Source organism: Carcharodon carcharias, chromosome 13 (genome assembly GCF_017639515.1).
Source record: "Carcharodon carcharias isolate sCarCar2 chromosome 13, sCarCar2.pri, whole genome shotgun sequence".
Classification (NCBI taxonomy): Eukaryota; Metazoa; Chordata; class Chondrichthyes; order Lamniformes; family Lamnidae; genus Carcharodon; species Carcharodon carcharias.
In genome coordinates, this window is record NC_054479.1 from 37,928,587 (window position 1) to 37,947,227 (window position 18,641).

At 41.9% G+C, this 18,641-nt stretch overlaps 1 protein-coding gene across 1 annotated transcript in view; it reads right to left on the reverse strand.

Moving 5' to 3' along the window:
• Positions 1-233: 233 nt before the first annotated feature.
• LOC121285444 (bri3 binding protein) overlaps positions 234-18,641 on the reverse strand; it is an 87,618-nt gene continuing 69,210 nt past the window's right edge. Inside the window, exons 2-3 of the mRNA XM_041201865.1 lie at positions 3,494-3,596; positions 234-2,635 (exon numbers count right to left, since the gene is read on the reverse strand). Of these exons, the coding sequence (XP_041057799.1) occupies positions 2,223-2,635; positions 3,494-3,596 (516 nt within the window). The 3' untranslated portion in view covers positions 234-2,222. The remainder of the gene's footprint in view (positions 2,636-3,493; positions 3,597-18,641) is intronic.

Consider the following 18,641-nt stretch of genomic DNA (forward strand, 5'->3'; position numbering starts at 1 on the left):
GTTCCATGCACCTGCTGCCCTTGTCATTCTAGATGGTAGAAGTCACAGGTTGGAAGATGCTGCTGAAGAAACCTTTTCAAGTTATTGCAGTGTACCTTGTAGAAGGTACACACTGCAGCTACGGTGAACTGGTGGCAGGAATTAATGCTCAAGGTGAGTGTCAAATGTGTTTTGCTGGAGCAGCATTCGCCTTATAAATGGATAATTTTCAAAAACACAAATGCTAGTTTGTATTGTATTGTTTTACCTTTATTAACATACACAGTAACGTTGTGCTTAACAGATTCTATTATTCATTTCTTACTAAACTTACATCTGGAGATCTGGAGAACTCAATTCAAACAATACTTAACAGCAAGATGTAAATATACAAACAGCAAAATTACCAAATGCATAAAATTACTTGATGTGAATTTGGAGATTATATCAAAAAAGGCAGTCAAAATAAGTTAAGTGCAGTTTGTAATATTAAAAAAGGTATCACAAAAATAATTGTACTTATTAACACCAAATGCTCAAAACTAGTGATCCTAATGTAATAGAACAGAAATACTCTTAAAGTCAGCAGAAAGCAAAGTACTTTTAAATCTTAAAAAGTTTTATAAGTATTGCAATCTACCAATTGCATTGTAAATTTGGTCAAAACATGAGCTCAAGTACAATTATCAGCACAATTTACATTATATTAAATGTACAATATAATCTAATAGGTTGTTTATTCTATATCAGTCATAATCAAGAATTCCCATTATTCTACACTTTTCCTAGGATAGAGAAATCAAAAGCATGGTCTGAGTGAACAAACATTTTCAGCTTATTTTCCCTTCAGTGTTCATTTCCAAACAAGTTCTTCACATATAGCATCATATACTCCCAAAAGGCACATCATCTAGAACCAAAGTAAATGAACACAATCTGTTGGTACTTTATAGTAGTGGAGTTAGTTCCATATAGAATTGATTGTACAGGTGCAACAATATCATTTAAAATCCCTCTCTCATTTTCTTATATGATCAGGGCAAAGAGAGCCAAGAGACTTCATCACAAAATTGATTGATTTGGATCCATCAGTTCCAAGACTCACTTAACTACCGTCATTCATTAGTAATATCATTCTTGTAAATAGTATAACCCATTCAGAGGTCTAATATTTTCATGCTAAAATCTATCTTGTGCAATTCAAAAGACCATCTCTCAAAGAGGAATCATAGAAACACAAATTTGTGGGAGCAAACGTTACAGATTTAAGGTCATCTATTACTTTAGTTCAGCTCTATTAGAAACTGGAGATGGGCAGATGATCTTGCAGTGATTAAGAGACTTAGTAGATTGGACCATGTTTTCACATTTATTTTTGCAAGACTTTTATTATTAATTTGGCTCAACATCATATGCCATAATTAAACTATATACAAATAATCTGATAATGAATTACTTATCACATTTACAAACATGCCAAATTAATAGTCCATGGTCTACAAATCCATTGGCAAAAATCTGCAGTTTGCAGAAGATATACACATACACATTTCTATACTGTACTTGTCTTCACATGAAATGCACCCACAAAACTGAGGGAAAACACCAAGTGGGGGTGCACAACAGATATGAATCTTTTTTTCATTACAGCACATTGCATATAGAACACCAACTCAAATAGATTCTCACTTATGCAATTCAGAATCCAATAACATAGCAGCACTGAAAGAGAGAGAATGGAAACTGATGAAAAGGTTGTATAGTAGTAGTTTAATTTAGAACTTACCCTTGATTGTTTCACAAAACTATACTAAAATGCTAAAAATATAACTATCCTTCTGATTCAGTGTACTAACAAGACAACCACAATAGTGCATAATTACTGAGCACAAATATATTCTTTCCTCCCTTCCTCCAATAAGTTAAAATTTGGGAGAATAAAAAAAATGTTCCTTTGTTGGTGTTTGTATGTAGTGAAACTGATTCTGTTTGTGCTAATAAACACTTGACCATGCACATTTCAGACAAAGGAAGGGGAATTAAAAAAGACAAAGAAATTATTCCCATTTATAGTATGACTGATGAATACAAAGTAGGAAGTATAAAAATAAAAAGTGGTTAAATGATTGCGAGAAAAACTTAGGGACAGAAATCCTTGAATATGGGTTACTCGCACTTGTTAAACAAGTGCTTCACTATCCATTAAACAGTGCTGGTGATGAGCAATAGCATTCCTTCCAACACTAAGCAGTGTTTTGGTCGAGTTTTTCCAATACCCTATTGAGGCGAATGTTCATAAGCCTGATTTGGCCATCAAGATGATCAAGTTTTTCTTCTACGTGACTAACGCTCCTCCTCCAATAAAAACCAACTGGACCAGTCATAATGTATGTCAAAACTACAAAACAAAGTGGGAGCACAGCACCTTCAGGGTCACCTTCAGATTTCTGCAGAATATATAGGCAAGCGAGGGCAAAAAAGACAACTCTAGCAATCCAGAAAAAGCAGCCAAACATTGAGCGTAATGCATAAAATAAAAGCCCCAGAAACATTGACAAAAACCAATAAGCTACAAGTACAGCAACGACTAGTAGGAGAACTTGAGTTGGGTGGTTTACAGCTGTCGCCGGGTTCAGATACTGGTTCAAGTTTGATCCTGCAAGAAATAATGGAGAATTACATTTTGCTTGTCGTGACAAAATCAACACAAACTTTAATTAGCTGGTGACTATAGAATTTTTTTTTGCAGGAATAAAAACTAGAAATTGTTCAGCTTTCCAAGCTACACATTAGCTCCTGGTCACAGAAAAGTGTGTTTCAACCTCAAAAGCAGATATCCACCATTGGCTCTTGTTAGAGAGCATCACACACAAGAGGGCTTGGCTTATTTTTAAGATGCTCCATATAATTTGGTCTGGAACACAGTTGTGATATACAGCTGCTAAACTAGCCTAGTTTTTAAGGCTACTGCTCTAAGTTGGTAAACCCAAGTAATTGGAACAACTTAAAAACTGTTGAGCTGTTATAACTACACTTTCAAGTACCTGGTAAATGATTGCCTAGTATTTTCTAACAAAATGCAATCTGGAATGAAATTGACCTGTGCTAGATACCCTGCAAAAACAAATACTTCATTCCCCACTCAGATCTCCCTATATGCAATGCAAGTCCTGTGGCTGAAAGTTGTTAGATGTCACTGCCAAAGCTACTCATGACCATACAAGAGTAGGATGATGAAAATGCCTCCTGACTGACGGTCATAGTCCATAGAACTGAAAATGCAGAACACTATGGCTCTCTAGAAGTAAAATCACAAACTCAGGAAAGCGCAGGTCTTGTCTAACACCCATTTGGCAGCTAAAGAACAACTTCTCATGCAGAATTATTCCTAAAATGCAGATATTTGACAACAGTGAAGCAGGTTGTGAAAAGCATAAAGACCTACCCACTTTACATAAAATACTTCTTTACTCCAATATTCTCTCTTAAATCAGCGCTATGAAAATAATTTTACCATCAATTCCAAGAACATCCAGCAGGTCTGTCCATATTTTCCATACTGTGTCCACCAACACATCCATGCTAAACACAAACTGCTCAGTGATCCTGGAAAAGAACTGAAAGAATATTTCTCATTAGACCATGAATTTTAACAGAACATAAGAAATAGGAGGCGGCCACTCAAGCCAGCTTCCCAAATCAATAAGATTATGGCTGATCTTCAACTTAGACTCCCACTTTCCTGCCCGATTCCAATATCCCTCCATTCCCTCAAGAGTCTAAAATCCAAATCTCAGTCTTGAACATACTTTAGAACTGAACATTCACAGTCCCCTGTAGATAGACAATTCCAAAGACTCCCAAAGATTCACAACCAGAGTGAAGAAATTCCTCATCTCAGTTCTAAATTTTAATTTAATATAGTCCTGATGGTTGCAGCACAGCTGTCATATTTAGCTCCAAGGTAAGAAATCCAGGCAATTGACACTGGAAAATCTGAAGTCTGAAAAATGGGCTCCTCACCCCTCCCTTCCGTCATTTCTCCTCTCCAAAGCCAAGGCAGAGACATGCTAGTTTATAACACATTTAAATAAAATCAAATATCAATGCAAAATTGTTCAATTTTTACATTTCATTTAATAGAGCTTCAAAGTTTAGTACAGCTAAGCCATTAACCTTTAAGGGTACACTTCTATACAGAACACCACGATGTAGCTTTTCTTGTAGCCATGCAAACCATAGCCACTAGGTGATGCTTTTCACCAAGATGGAAAAGAGCGTCACCTTATGAAAATAAGGCAAGCAAACTCTGCAAGTGTATAAAAAAATGCCACACATACCAGGTTTCCCAAACTGCCAGCACTTTCATTTTGAAACTGGACATTCAACATCATCAGAAGAACTTTTAAGAGAACTTCCACCCTACTAACATTTAGCTGCTGAAGTTGTGGAACTTGCTACCGCAGGAAATGTTTGAAGGCAATAGTATTTGAGGGGAGGCTAGATAAAACACAAGGGAGAAGCAATTAGAGGGCTATGCTATAAGAATTAGCTCAAGAAAGGTGCAAGGAGGAGGCTCAAGTGGAGCATAAACACTGGCATGGACTAACTGGGCCAAATGGCTCATTTCTGTGCTGTATAGCCTATGCTACACAGCACATCAAAAAAAAAAGGATCTTTGTATATATTTACTTGTAGGAGCATCTTTGTATATATTTACTTGTAGGATGTTGGCATAACCGGACAGGCCAGCATTTACTATCCACCCCTACTTGTTCTGGAAAAGGTAGCGTTGAGCCTCCTTGAACTTCTGTCGATTGCATGAAGATATTTTTATTATGCTGTTCAGTAAGGAATTCTAGGATTTTGGACCCAGCAACAATGAAGGAGCAGAGATATATCCAAATTGAAGTTGGGATAGTGTACAATTTGGAGATGATGTTGATTCGATGTACTTGCTGCCTTGTCTTTTTAAATGGCAGATGTTGCAGGTATGCAAGGCTCTAAGCCACCTTAGTGACTTGCTGTGGTGCTTCTGTAAATAGTCAAACTGCAGCCATAATAAACATCCACTCCCTCTGCCACTGGTGTAAATTGGTGGATGGAATGCAAATCAAACAAACACACTGCTTTGCCCTGAATATTGTTGACTTCATAAATATTGTTGCATCCACCTGGGCAAGTAGAGAACATTCATCTCTTGTTGACTATATCTAGTAGTCAGTAGAGAGGCTTTGAAAATCAGGAGATGAACCTCTTACTGTAAAGTACCCAGTCTCTACCAGCTCTAGTAGCCACAGGATTTGTGTGGTTGACTTTCTGCTCAATAGTGACCCACTCCCAGGATATGATTCAGCAGTGGTAATGCCATTGAACATCAAGGGGAGATGATTAGACTCTTGTCAGAGAAGGTCACTGCCTGCCACTCAAGGTGTGAATGATGCCATTTATCAGCCCAAGTCTAGATGTTTTGCAGATCTTGTTGCATGCAAGGATGGACTGGTGTGACATCAGCTATTGGATCACATTACGCCACCACCCCAACATTCCTCCAACAATTTCAGTCTCATTAGTGCTCCTCGGTACTACAGAGTTGAATACTGCCATGATGTTAATGGCAGTCAATTATCCTGGAATTCGGCTCACGACCACATTTGAAACAAGGCAGTAACAGGATCTAGAGCCAAGTGATCCTAAATCTTGGGTATAATCTTGCTGCAGAGTTCCCAGGCCTGCATACCACTTGTGCTGCACAATGTTATGTTCTCATTTTGTACATAGAGCCGAAAATTGTTACATTGAGAATTCAAAAGGTGCTTTTATTCCAACAAACTAACGTTTGCACCACTAATCAAGAAAGGGAAGAGGGATCACTGGGCAGAAGAGGGACTTGATAAGGTGGATACAGTGAGATGTCTCCTCTTCTGGGGGAAACTAGAACTAGGGGAGACAGTTTAAGAATAAGAGATCTCCCTTTTAAGATGGAGATGAGATTTTTTTCCCCCCTCAGAGGATCGTGAGTCTGTGGAATTCCCTTCCCCAAAAAGTAGTAGAGGCTGGGTGATTGAATTTACCCAAAGCAGAGTTGGATAGGTTTTTGATAGACAAGGGAATCAAGGGTGGGGGGCAGACAGGAAAATAGAGTTGGGACCACAATCAGTCATGATCTTATTGAATGGCAGAACAGACTCAGAGCCAAATGCCTACCCATGCTCCTTCGTACTATGATCTTATGATAAACCAGGAAACTGCAGACCATTCAGTCCTGGGGTGGTGTTTGGGTGGTGGTGGTGGTGGTGGTGGGCATTTTGAATTATTGTCAGGTACAAAAACTTACATTTTGAAGAGTGTGGGTTACTTAGGAAGATCCTACATGGAGTTAAAGCAAAACTGTTTTTGACCACCTTGAAATGAATTCTTTTATGATAAGAGAGGAGGTTGATCAAAAGGGTCATACAATAAATATTGTATCTAGTGTTCCAGACTGGGCAGTGGTTCCAGTGTTGTTACCCCAAGGGTCAATTTTGGGTCCATTATCCTTTTCAGTTTGTATAAATAAGCATAGGGAGCAGCAGTACAATATTTGCAGTATAATGTTTGTAGATGATACAAAATTTGACAAAGTAGGAGACAAAGTAGTGATGAGGATAGCTATATGGTGACAGACAGGAAGGTAAAATGGGCAGAAGTATGGCAGAAGAAATTCAATGTGGAGGAGTGATACACTTTGGGAGAACTAATATGGAAAGGCAGTACACTCTAAATGGCACTTTTTGAAAAGTATAGATGAACAAAGACACTTGCACACAAATCCTTAAAAAGGTGGCAGGACAAATTGATAAAACATGGTTAATAAAAACATATGGGTTACTAAAACAATGCGATCATGCTAGAATTTATAAATCACTGATTAGGCTTCAGCTGGAGTGTTAAGGACAATTCCAGCATCGCACTTCAGTACTGACGTAAGGCCTTAAAGGGAATGGGGTGGTTTACCAGGTGGGAGGGAGAGGTTGAAGAGGTTAAGACTGTTCCCTCTGGAACAGTGAAGATTAAGAGATGACCTAATACAGTTTTCATGATCAGAAGTTTTGATGGAAAGAAACTATGCCCTCATGCAAGTGGGTCAAATATTAGAAGTCACAGATTCAAAAATCATTGGCAAGAGATCTAAAGGGGATTGGAGAATTCTTTACCCCCTACTCAGGAATTATCAGGATTTGGGACACTACTCAAAAAAAATTGGCAGAAGTCAATCCATAAATAATTTTGAGAGAGTTTGACAGGTACTTGAGAATGAGGAACCGACAGGGTCATGTACAAAAAATACAAATGTGGTACAACTGCTCTTTCAAAGAACCAGCACAGGAACAGACGAAATTTCCTCTTTCTATGCAGCAAGTTTCCATGATTCCAAGCCCATAATATCTGGCAATATAAGATGCTTACATCATCACATAGACACATGCAAATCAAGGATTTTAATAACACCCATGTTTCCTACAACATCAACTAAAGGTGAAAAAAAGCACCTGAGCTTAACAGGGCAAATGAGATTGCATATTATTTGTACAGGCACATCAGCCAGTAATAACCATACTCACACTTTATAGCCTGGGATCCTGTTTGCAGCTATTTGCACTATTTTGTACATCAGTCATACTCACGCACAATCCATCAGCAATATAAAAAGTGGAGTTTACTTTTGGATGTGCACCACTTGTATGAGGCCCACATGTTAGATGTTAGTATAGCAGGAAGTAACAAAAACGGGTTGGGGTATTCTTTTCCAAAAAGGGAAGTTAATTAACAAAGGCTGACTGCACAGAGTCTTCCTTTTTAATAATTACAAATATTTCAGCAAAACATTTACACAAATCAAATTAGCTGATTTTAATTAAAAGTGGAGAAGAAAAATACTTCCCAAAAGAGAGGAAGCAGTTCAACACAAACATTTTAAGGAAATAAACAGGAAAAGATTCAAGGCACAGAAATGTTGACAGCATATATTTGCCATCACCACCACCCACCCAGCTCCACCTGCCACAGCATATTTGGACTTCAAGCATTTGTTGAACATGCTCAGTGTGTTCCAACATGGAGTGCGGGGGATGGGGGGGTACAGACATTAATCCAATACCAGCACAAATGGATCTTGGAGTTGGATACTTGGGGCAAAAACACAACTGTAATGTTACATATTCATTTATAAATAACGCTCATAACAAAAAAGATGAAGGAGGTATAAATCAAATAAAATGGTAAACATAAGCATATACAACTGGAAGTACAGAGCAAAATAGTCAGCAGCTCAGAGACAGATTAACATTCCAGGTTGGATCATTAACCAGTCTTAGTTGAAATGCGCACTTTGCATTAACACCCACTGCTACTGCACCGAAAGAGCCCAATCTAAAGCTACAAACACATGTTCTCAATGACTGAGCCCCAATGCATCATTCCTCCTGATCTTTCTTGCAACTTTTGGCTGGGTCAACCATGCCATCTTCCTCCAAAACCTCCAGTTCATAGGAACTGAAGAAATAAGAGTACAGCATTTAGCCCCTCGAGCTGGTTCTAATGTTCAGTGAGACCATGGAGGATCTGCAGCCTAATGCATTAGAGTTCAATGGGCCTACCACTTGATTCCACTCTTGCTTACATAAACCATTGCATCTCCAATAATGGTTCCTCTCCGCACTCCTGCAATTACCCCAAGACTCCCTCCAGGTGATCTGTGGCCACTTCCTTTTCATCACAATCATGCTGCCATTTGGTGACAACACCTGTGGGCATGCAATCAGCTGTCACACGTCCACTGACCACATTCAGCTACTCTTCTACCACCAATTTCAGACCCTTTGCTGCCTCTATGCTGTTGTACTGCTTGTCTGACACCCAGTCTTGGACAAGCTGCTATTTCTTTCAGCTAGACGTTGGAAAACCCAAAGCCATCACCGCCCACGGAACTATGGTTAGCAACTCTATCCTTGACCCTGATCACTGTCTAAGGCTGAATCATATCATTCACAACTCAGCAATTCAAACCAAGCTACCAACTCCAAATCTCCAACATAAAATCCTCCATAAAATTTCAGTTCAAATACTGTTGACTGAATCTTATCCTGTACTATACTTCACTTGCTCATCATCCCTGACCTGACCAACTTGGAAGCTCTTGGTCTCCACAGCACCTCAAATTTAAAATTTCCAATCTCACATTGAAACCAACCAGGCCCCACCTCCATAACCTACCCAAGCCCAACTTAAAATAAAGCAAAGAAGAAAGATTGACTACACTGAGTCTCCCTCCTTGAAAAGATAAGCCTGAGGGTATATGATAGAAGTGTTCATAATTATAAAGTTTATACAAATAAAATTTTGAGCATGGCAGAAAAGCTAAGTACAAAGGTCATGGTTACAAATTGTGGACAGAGGTAAATCAAGGGGATTTTTTTTTTTTACACACTAAAGGGTGGTGATACGTGGAACAGATGACTGATATGGCAAGTGGAACATGAATGGAACAGAAACTATGGAGACAAGTCAAATCTCTCCAACATGAGGTTTGTGTTACAACCTGTACTCAACGATTTGTTCTAAAATCAGGGATGAGAGTGGGTGAAGACAAAAAGGTCCAAAAGTTTGTGATATAAAATCATTTACACATTATAAACACAAAGCAACAAAGTCACTGCAGCATGAAGGGCCAGAAAATTATAGCACCTATGATCTGTAGTGAAATGCAAATGCTTCTAGGCGACTTCAAAGACTGGAATTATTATACTTCAAGTGGCTAGTAGCATTACTTTTCCCTTTATCACTTTTCCCTTCTATTACTGTCAAGACTGTGGACCAATGCATTTGTATAGAATTACCAAAGTGACCTCAGCATTTCAACGTTGTGTTTAATACAGTTAGTAAAATGAAACAGGATGAAGTAAATACTAAAACCAGAATATGACCTTGCTGGATTATGTACATGTCAAGCAAAGTAAGCAGCTACGGAAAAGGGAAGGCAGAGGTTGGAAATACATTAAAGGCTGGATTCCATAACCAAAACAATGGAATTCCACCAAAAGGTGCAATTTTTTCATCCCTGTAAAAAGAATATGGTAGTACTATTCATTTCAGAGATGCCTTGCAATAAAACTTGTACCACACGTATCACTACATGAACCACAAGTAGTATTTATGCAGGAACATAGGAGGAATAGGCCATTCAGCCCTAATATAAAAACAGAAATACCTGGAAAAACTCAGCAGGTCTGGCAGCATCGGCAGAGAAGAGCAAAGTTGACGTTTTGAGTCCTCAAGACCCTTCAACAGAACTTAGTAGAAATAGGAAAGGGGTGAAATATAAGCTGGTTGGGGGGGGGGGGGCTGGGGGTATTGGGACAAGCGAGCAGTGATAGGAGGAGATAACCAAAAGATGTCACAGGCAAAAGAACAAAGAGGTGGTGATATTATCTAAAAGAATGTGCTAATTAAGAGTAGAGAGCAGGACAAGCAAGGTAGCTCTAGTGGAGATGGGGTGAAATAAGCGATGGGTGGAATACATTTAAAAATAATGGAAACAGGTGGGAAAAGAAAAATCTATATAAGTTATTGGAAAAAACAAAAGGGAGGGGGAAGAAACGGAAAGGGGTGGGGATGGAGGAGAGAGTTCAAGATCTAAAGTCGTTAAACTCAATATTCAGTCCGGAAGGCTGTAAAGTGCCTAGTCGGAAGATGAGGTGCTGTTCCTCCAGTTTGCGTTGAGCTTCACTAGAACAATGCAGCAAGCCAAGGACAGACATGTGGGCAAGAGAGCAGGGTGGAGTGCTAAAATGGCAAGCGACAGGGAGGTCTGGGTAATGCTTGCAGACAGACCGAAGGTATTCTGCAAAGCAGTAACCCAGTTTGCGTTTGGTCTCTCCAATGTAGAGGAAATGGCATTGGGAGCAACGAATGCAGTAGACTAAGTTGGGGGAAATGCAAGTGAAATGCTGCTGGGAGGGAGGAGAAGGCGTGAGGACGGATGCGTGGGAGATGGGCCGGACATGGTTAAGGGCACTGTCAGCTACCGTGGGTGGAAAACCTCAGTTCAGGAAGAAGGAGGACATGTCAGAGGAACTGTTTTTGAAGGTAGCATCATCAGAACAGATGCGACGGAGGCGAAGGAACTGAGAGAATGGAATGGAGTCCTTACAGGAAGCGGGGTGTGAGGAGCTGTAGTCGAGGCAGCTGTGGGAGTCGTTAGGCTTGTAATGGATATTGGTGGACAGTCTATCACCAAAGATTGAGACAGAGAGGTCAAGGAAGGGAAGTGTCAGAGATGGACCATGTGAAAATGATGGAGGGGTGGAGATTGGAAGCAAAATTAATAAATTTTTCCAGGTCCCGACGAAAGCACGAAGCAGCACCGAAGTAATCATCGATGTACTGGAGAAAGAGTTGTGGGAGGGGGCCGGAGTAGGACTAGAACAAGGAATGTTCCACATACCTCATAAAGAGACAGGCATAGCTGGGGCCCATGCGGGTACCCATAGCCACACCTTTTACTTGGAGGAAGTGAGAGAAGTTAAAGGAGAAATTGTTCAGTGTGAGAACAAGTTCAGCCAGACAGAGGAGAGTAGTGGTGGATGGGGATTGTTCGGGCCTCTGTTCGTGAAAGAAGCTGAGAGCCCTCAGACCATCCTGGTGGGGGTTGGAGGTGTAGAGAGATTGGATCTCCATGGTGAAGAGGAGGCAGTCGGGGCCAGGGAACTGGAAATTGTTGATGTGACGTAAGGTGTCAGAGGAATCACGGATGTAGGTGGGAAGGGACTGGACAAGGGGAGAGAGAAGGGAGTCAAGATAGCAAGAAATGAGTTCCATGGGGCAGGAACAGGCTGATATGATCAATCTGCCGGGCAGTCCTGTTTGTAGATTTTGGGTAGGAGGTAGAAGCGGGCCATCCGAGGTTGGGAGACTATCGGGTTGGAAGAAAGATCTCCAGAGGAGATGAGGTCAGTAACAGTCCTGGAAACAATGGCTTGATGTTCAGTGGTGGGGTCATGGTCCAGGGAGAGATAGGAGGTAATGTCTGCGAGTTGACGCTCAGCCTCTGCGAGGTAGAGGTCAGTGCACCAGACAACAACAGCACCACCCTTGTCAGCAGGTTTGATGACAATGTTAGGGTTGGACCTGAGAGAACAGAGTGCAGTAAGTTCAGAGAGAGACAGGTTAGAATGGGTGAGAGGAGTAGAGAAATTGAGACGACTAATGTCACGCCGACAGTTCTCAATGAAAAGATCAAGAGAAGGTAAGAATCCAGAGGGAGGGGTCCAGGTGGAGGGAGAGTATTGGATGTGGGTAAAAGGATCCGTTGAACGGGGAGAGGACTCCTGCCCAAAGAAGGGAGCACGAAGATGAAGGCGGCGGAAGAAGAGTTCAGCAGTGTACCGAGCCGGAAATTCATTGAGATGAGGGCGTAAGGGTATGAAACCAAGTCCTTTGCTGAGCACTGAACGTTCAGCGTCGGAGAGAGGAAGGTCAGGGGGTATAGCGAATACATGGCCTGGGCTGGAATTGGAAGATGGGGTGGGGACGGAGGGACAGGCGGGGTGGAAGGTCCTGGAGGGTGTTGGTGTCGATGAGTTGTTGGAGCTTGCGTTCCTTAGCACTTGAGTGAAAGAGAAAAAGTTTCTTGTTAGGCCATTCAGCATGTCAAGCCTGCTCCGATATTCAATATGATCATGGTTGATCATCCACTTCAATGCCTTTTTCCACCCACGTTATCCCCATACCCTTTATGTCATTGACAGATTTCTAACTACCAATCTCTGTTTTAAACATACTCAATGACTGAGCTTCCACAGCCCTCTGGGGTAGAAAATTTCAAAGATTCACACCCCTCTGAGTGAAGACATTTCTCCTAATCAATATTCTACAGTTTAAGTGAATCTATGCATGAATGAATTTCCCACTAATCATTGGTTTGCACTAATAGTCTGAAAGAATATTGCTAACATATAGACATGCTGCCTCATGACAAATCTGCCTCATTTCAAATCATTAAACAGCCACAGGAAGAGCAATCTCAGTTGTAAGACAAAGCGAATAGAAAATGAGTCACAAACCTATTACCTCCACCTCCAAAAAACAACTCTGGGATCTCTGGGAGTTCCCCCACATTGGGGTAACAACACTGCAGCAGGTCTGTAGAAGGTGGTGCAGGTCTGGTTTCGATATTACAATAAATTGGAGAGGTACCCTGAGTAACTGGGTGTTGGGATTTTGCCAAGACCCCCCCACAATCCCTCTGCAGGGATTCTTAAGGCAATCCAGAGAAAGACAAGTTCTGCACATATTTTGATTTCTCCCAACAGATGATCTTCAAGCCTCAAGTACAAGTGTGTTCCTGGTACAGGCCATGCAAGGGAGATCATGGGTGGCTCTCTCCTAACAGTTCAGTATATCTCAGGTGTACTGAGTTCCCTGATGACTGCACCACCACCTCTCCTCTGCACCTACACCCCACCTCCCAGCTTGGCCTAAATAGCCAAGTGGTTATGGTACTGGGTTTGTTAACCCCAAGATCAAGAGTTCAAATCTCACAATGGCAAACTATGAAACAATATAACTTCATCTGAATAGGAACAGATGGAAACATGTTTGTACTCGAAAGAGTTACATTTGAGCTTGGCCTAAATAGCCAAGTGGTTATGGTACTGGACTTGTAACTCAAAGATCAAGAGTTCAAATCTCACAATGGCAAAACTATGAAACAATGTAACTTCATCTGAAAAACAGATGGAAACGTGTTTGTACTCGAAAGAGTTACACCCCACCTCCCAGCTTGGCCTAAATAGCCAAGTGGTTATGGTACTGGGTTTGTTAACCCCAAGATCAAGAGTTCAAATCTCACAATGGCAAACTATGAAACAATATAACTTCATCTGAATAGGAACAGATGGAAACATGTTTGTACTCGAAAGAGTTACATTTGAGCTTGGCCTAAATAGCCAAGTGGTTATGGTACTGGACTTGTAACTCAAAGATCAAGAGTTCAAATCTCACAATGGCAAAACTATGAAACAATGTAACTTCATCTGAAAAACAGATGGAAACGTGTTTGTACTCGAAAGAGTTACACCCCACCTCCCAGCTTGGCCTAAATAGCCAAGTGGTTATGGTACTGGGTTTGTTAACCCCAAGATCAAGAGTTCAAATCTCACAATGGCAAACTATGAAACAATGTAACTTCATCTGAAACAGATGGAAACGGGTTTGTACTCGAAAGAGTTACAATCACCAGCTACCCTTTGAGGCTTGGCCTAAATAGCCAAGTGGTTATGGTACTGGATTTGTAACCCCAAGATCAAGAGTTCAAATCTCACAATGGCAAACTATGAAACAATGTAACTTCATCTGAAACAGATGGAAATGTGTTTGTACTCGAAAGAGTTACAGCAAGATCTACACCCCACCTCCCCCCAAAAATCATATCTGCATAAGATGTGGTAACTTAGAACTAGAGTAACTAACATTTGCACCACACAAGTGCCAGCAATGACCATCTTCAACAAGAGAATCTAAGCATTGTCCCTTGACATTCAATGCCATTGCTGAATCCTCCACTACCAACATCCTTGGTTGGGGGGGGGGGGGTTTAGAACTGACCAGAAAGTGAACTGGACTAGCCACATAAATACTGTAATACTGTGGCTACAAGAACAGGTCAGAGGCTGGGACTTCTGTGGAGAGTAACTTACCTCCAGACTCCCTAAAGCCTGTCCACCATCTACAAGGCACAAATCAGGGGTGTGATGGAATACTTGCCTGGATAGGTGCAGCCTCAACAATGCTCAAGAAGCTCAACACCATCCAGGACAAAGCAGACCACTTGGTTGGCACCCCATTCACCCCGATGAACAGTGGCAGCAGTGCATAACATCTACAAGATGCACTGCAGTCACTCACTAAGGCTCCTTCAACGGCCCCTTCCAAACCCATGACCTCTACCACCTAGAAGGACAAGGGCAGCAGACATATGGGAACACCACTGCCTGCAAGTTCCTCTCCAAACCACCCATCATTTTAAATTTGGAACTATATTACTGTTCCTTCACTGTTGTTTGGTCAAAATCCTGCAACTCCCTTTCCAACAGCACTGTGGGTATAGCTACACCAAATGGACTGCAGTGGTTCAAGAAGGCAGCTCATTATCTTCTCAGTAAATGCTGGCCCAGCCAGCGACACCAACATCCAATGATCGACTATAAAAAAAACTGGGCCAACTGACAGCCACCTTAATTTGATTACATCCATTTGGAAAACACCCAGCATTTAGCTGTAATGAACCAAAGTAAAACGTAATGCATCTATAGTTCTAAAAGGTCTTTGGTAAAGTACCACTTAATGGAATAATAAATAATGTCAAAGAATGCAGAGTCGGGGACAAGTAGCAGAATGGGTAGCTAGTTGGCTACAAGACAGGAGCCAGAAAGTAGAGGTAAAAGTAGCTAATCAGAGTGGCAAGAGGTGAAAAGTAATGGCTGTCAAAGATGAGTGCTGGGACCACTGTCACTCAGTTTATTTTAACTAATTAGGCCTTGATATCAAAAAACAATTTCTAAATTTGCAGGCGACATCAATACAAAGGAGCGCTGTAACCAAATACAAGACAACATGAATAAACTTGCAGAATGGGGCACATAATTGGCAAATTAATGTCAACACACGAGTGAGAGGTATTATATTTTAGCAAGAAAAATAAGAATCTAAATGGGGTACAGGAGCAAAGAGATCTGGGAGTACAAATATAGCGACAAGTTAATAAATAAGCTCTAGGGACAAAATTAAAAAGTAGAGAATTTATGCTAATATATCAAATGTTGGTTAGATCATACTTGGGAGTACTGTGTACAATTAAGAGATCTACAAGGATAATATCAAGAAGGTTGCATTTAAAAAGGAAAGGCAAGGGTGAACAGGTTGGATCTCTCTTTACTTAGAGAAGGTTGAGGGGTGACCTCAAGATCTTTATGAATGTGTACTCTTTCAAAACCACAGGGAGTGTTTCCACACAGGGAAGAACAAAATCAGAGACCAGTAATCTAAGATAGTTATTAAAAAAAGGGAATTCAGGAGAAACTTCTTCACCCAAGAGGAAAAAGTGGTAAGAATGTGAAACTTATGACTACAGGGAGTAGTTGGGGCAAATAGTATAAATGCATTTCAGGGGAGGCTAGATAAGCATATGAGGGATAAGGGAAGAGAGAGTGTTATACTGATAATGTTAGATGGTGAAGGATGGGAGGAGGCTTGAGCGGAGCAGAAACATAGCACAGATTGGTTGGACCAAATGGCCTTTTTCTGTGCTGTATTTTCCACGTAAAAAAAATCATGTGGTAAAGCGATTTTAAAGAGGAGTCACCTCTCCCTTGGAGGGTCACTTCTAAAATATCAAAGTTTGCCCAGGCATTAAAAGTATTTCAAGTACAGTATAAGGATTGGTTTCAAACAATACATCCAGATTCAGTCACAGGAAAGCTAACACACTGTACCACGCTACTACCAAAGCTGGATTAAACAAAGCACAATTATACAAATTCAATGTTAATGTTTCAAGTCCAAAAGACCCTTGTTCAGATCTTTCCCTGAAGAAGGGTCATACGGATTCAAAACGTTAACTCTGTTTCTCTCTCCACAGGTGTTGCTAGAACTGAGTTTTTCCAGCATTTTCTGTTCTTGTTTCAGGTTTCCAGCATCTGCAGTATTTTGCTTTTATTTTATTATACAAATTCAATGCCAGGGACTGAATAGAGCGATTAATTATTCAACTTCTTGGCTGTTTAACTTTAGTCCCACTAATGAGATCAATTTCTCAAATATGCATGTTGGTACAATCCATTTCTTACTGGAGGCACAGTCTACAGTTCAGCACAAAGTGGCAGCCTCAGTCAGAGATCACTAAAACAACTACTAGGAAAACTCTGGTATAAAAAGATGCATTTCAAGATCAGGGAAATTCACATTGCTTGAGATCATGTCAATTTCTCATGCTACACTTTGCTGTGTTTTCCAACCCTCCCCAGCAATAATCACTATTATTCAATTCGGTCCTAAAATTTTTTAAATTATTTCAACATGAGATCAGTGACCTGTAACATAGTTATATAGCACCTTTAACCTAACGACATAGCCTAAGGTGCTTCACAGGAGGGTTATAAAACAAAATATGACAGCCACGTAAGGAAATATTGGTCAAAGGAATTCACAAAAAAATTGTTGCACTGTATTGAAAACCCTCAATTCAAGAGCTATAACCTAAACATAGCATAGTGTCCATCACTAATAGTGACATTAATCTGTTAAAAAAAAGCACTGATGGTATCTGACACTAACCACAATATTTAACTGAACGTATGCAGCTACTGTAACTTTTGCATGTACACACCCTACACAACACTCCACATGCAGCATACAACCCCGTTTACATAGACTTTCCTTCCCCAACATGCACCCAGTCAGCTCCCCCTCCTAGCCCTTTCCATCCATACCCATTGTCCACCCAGCTCCCCGTCACCCCATTACCCAGCCCTCCACACCCACCCCCAATTACCCAGCCCTCCACACATACACATCCCCACCCAATTACCCAGCCCTACACACACACACACACACCCCCCCCCCCATCACCCAGCCCTACACACACACACACCCCCCCCCCATCACCCAGCCCTACACACACACACAGCCCCCCACCATCACCCAGCCCTACACACACACACAGCCCCCCACCATCACCCAGCCCTACACACACACACACCCCGCCCCCATCACCCAGCCCTACACACACACACACCCCGCCCCCATCACCCAGCCCTAAACACACACCCCGCCCCCATCACCCAGCCCTACACACACACACACCCACCCCCATCACCCAGCCCTACACACACACACACCCACCCACATCACCCAGCCCTACACACACAAACACACCCCCCATCAGCCAGCCCAACACACACACACACACCCCCCCCATCACCCAGCCCTACACACACACACACACACACACCCCCCATCACCCGGCCCTCCACACACACACACACCCCCCATTACCCGGCCCTCCACACACACACACACACCCCATTATCCGGCCCTCCACACAAACACACACACCCCATTACCCGGCCCTCCACACAAACACACACACCCCATTACCCGGCCCTCCACACACACACACCCCATTACCCAGCCCTCCACACACACACACACCCCATTACCCAGCCCTCCACACACACACACACCCCATTACCCAGCCCTCCACACACACACACACCCCATTACCAAGCCCTCCACACACACACACACCCCATTACCCAGCCCTCCACACACAAACACACACACACCCCATTACCCAGCCCTCCACACACACACACACACACCCCATTACCCAGCCCTCCACACACACACACACACACACCCCATTACCCAGCCCTCCACACACACACACACAAACCCCATTACCCAGCCCTCCACACACACACACACACACCCCATTACCCAGCCCTCCACACACACACACACACACACACACACACGCCCCATTACCCAGCCCTCCACACACACACACACACACACACACACACGCCCCATTACCCAGCCCTCCACACACACACACACACACG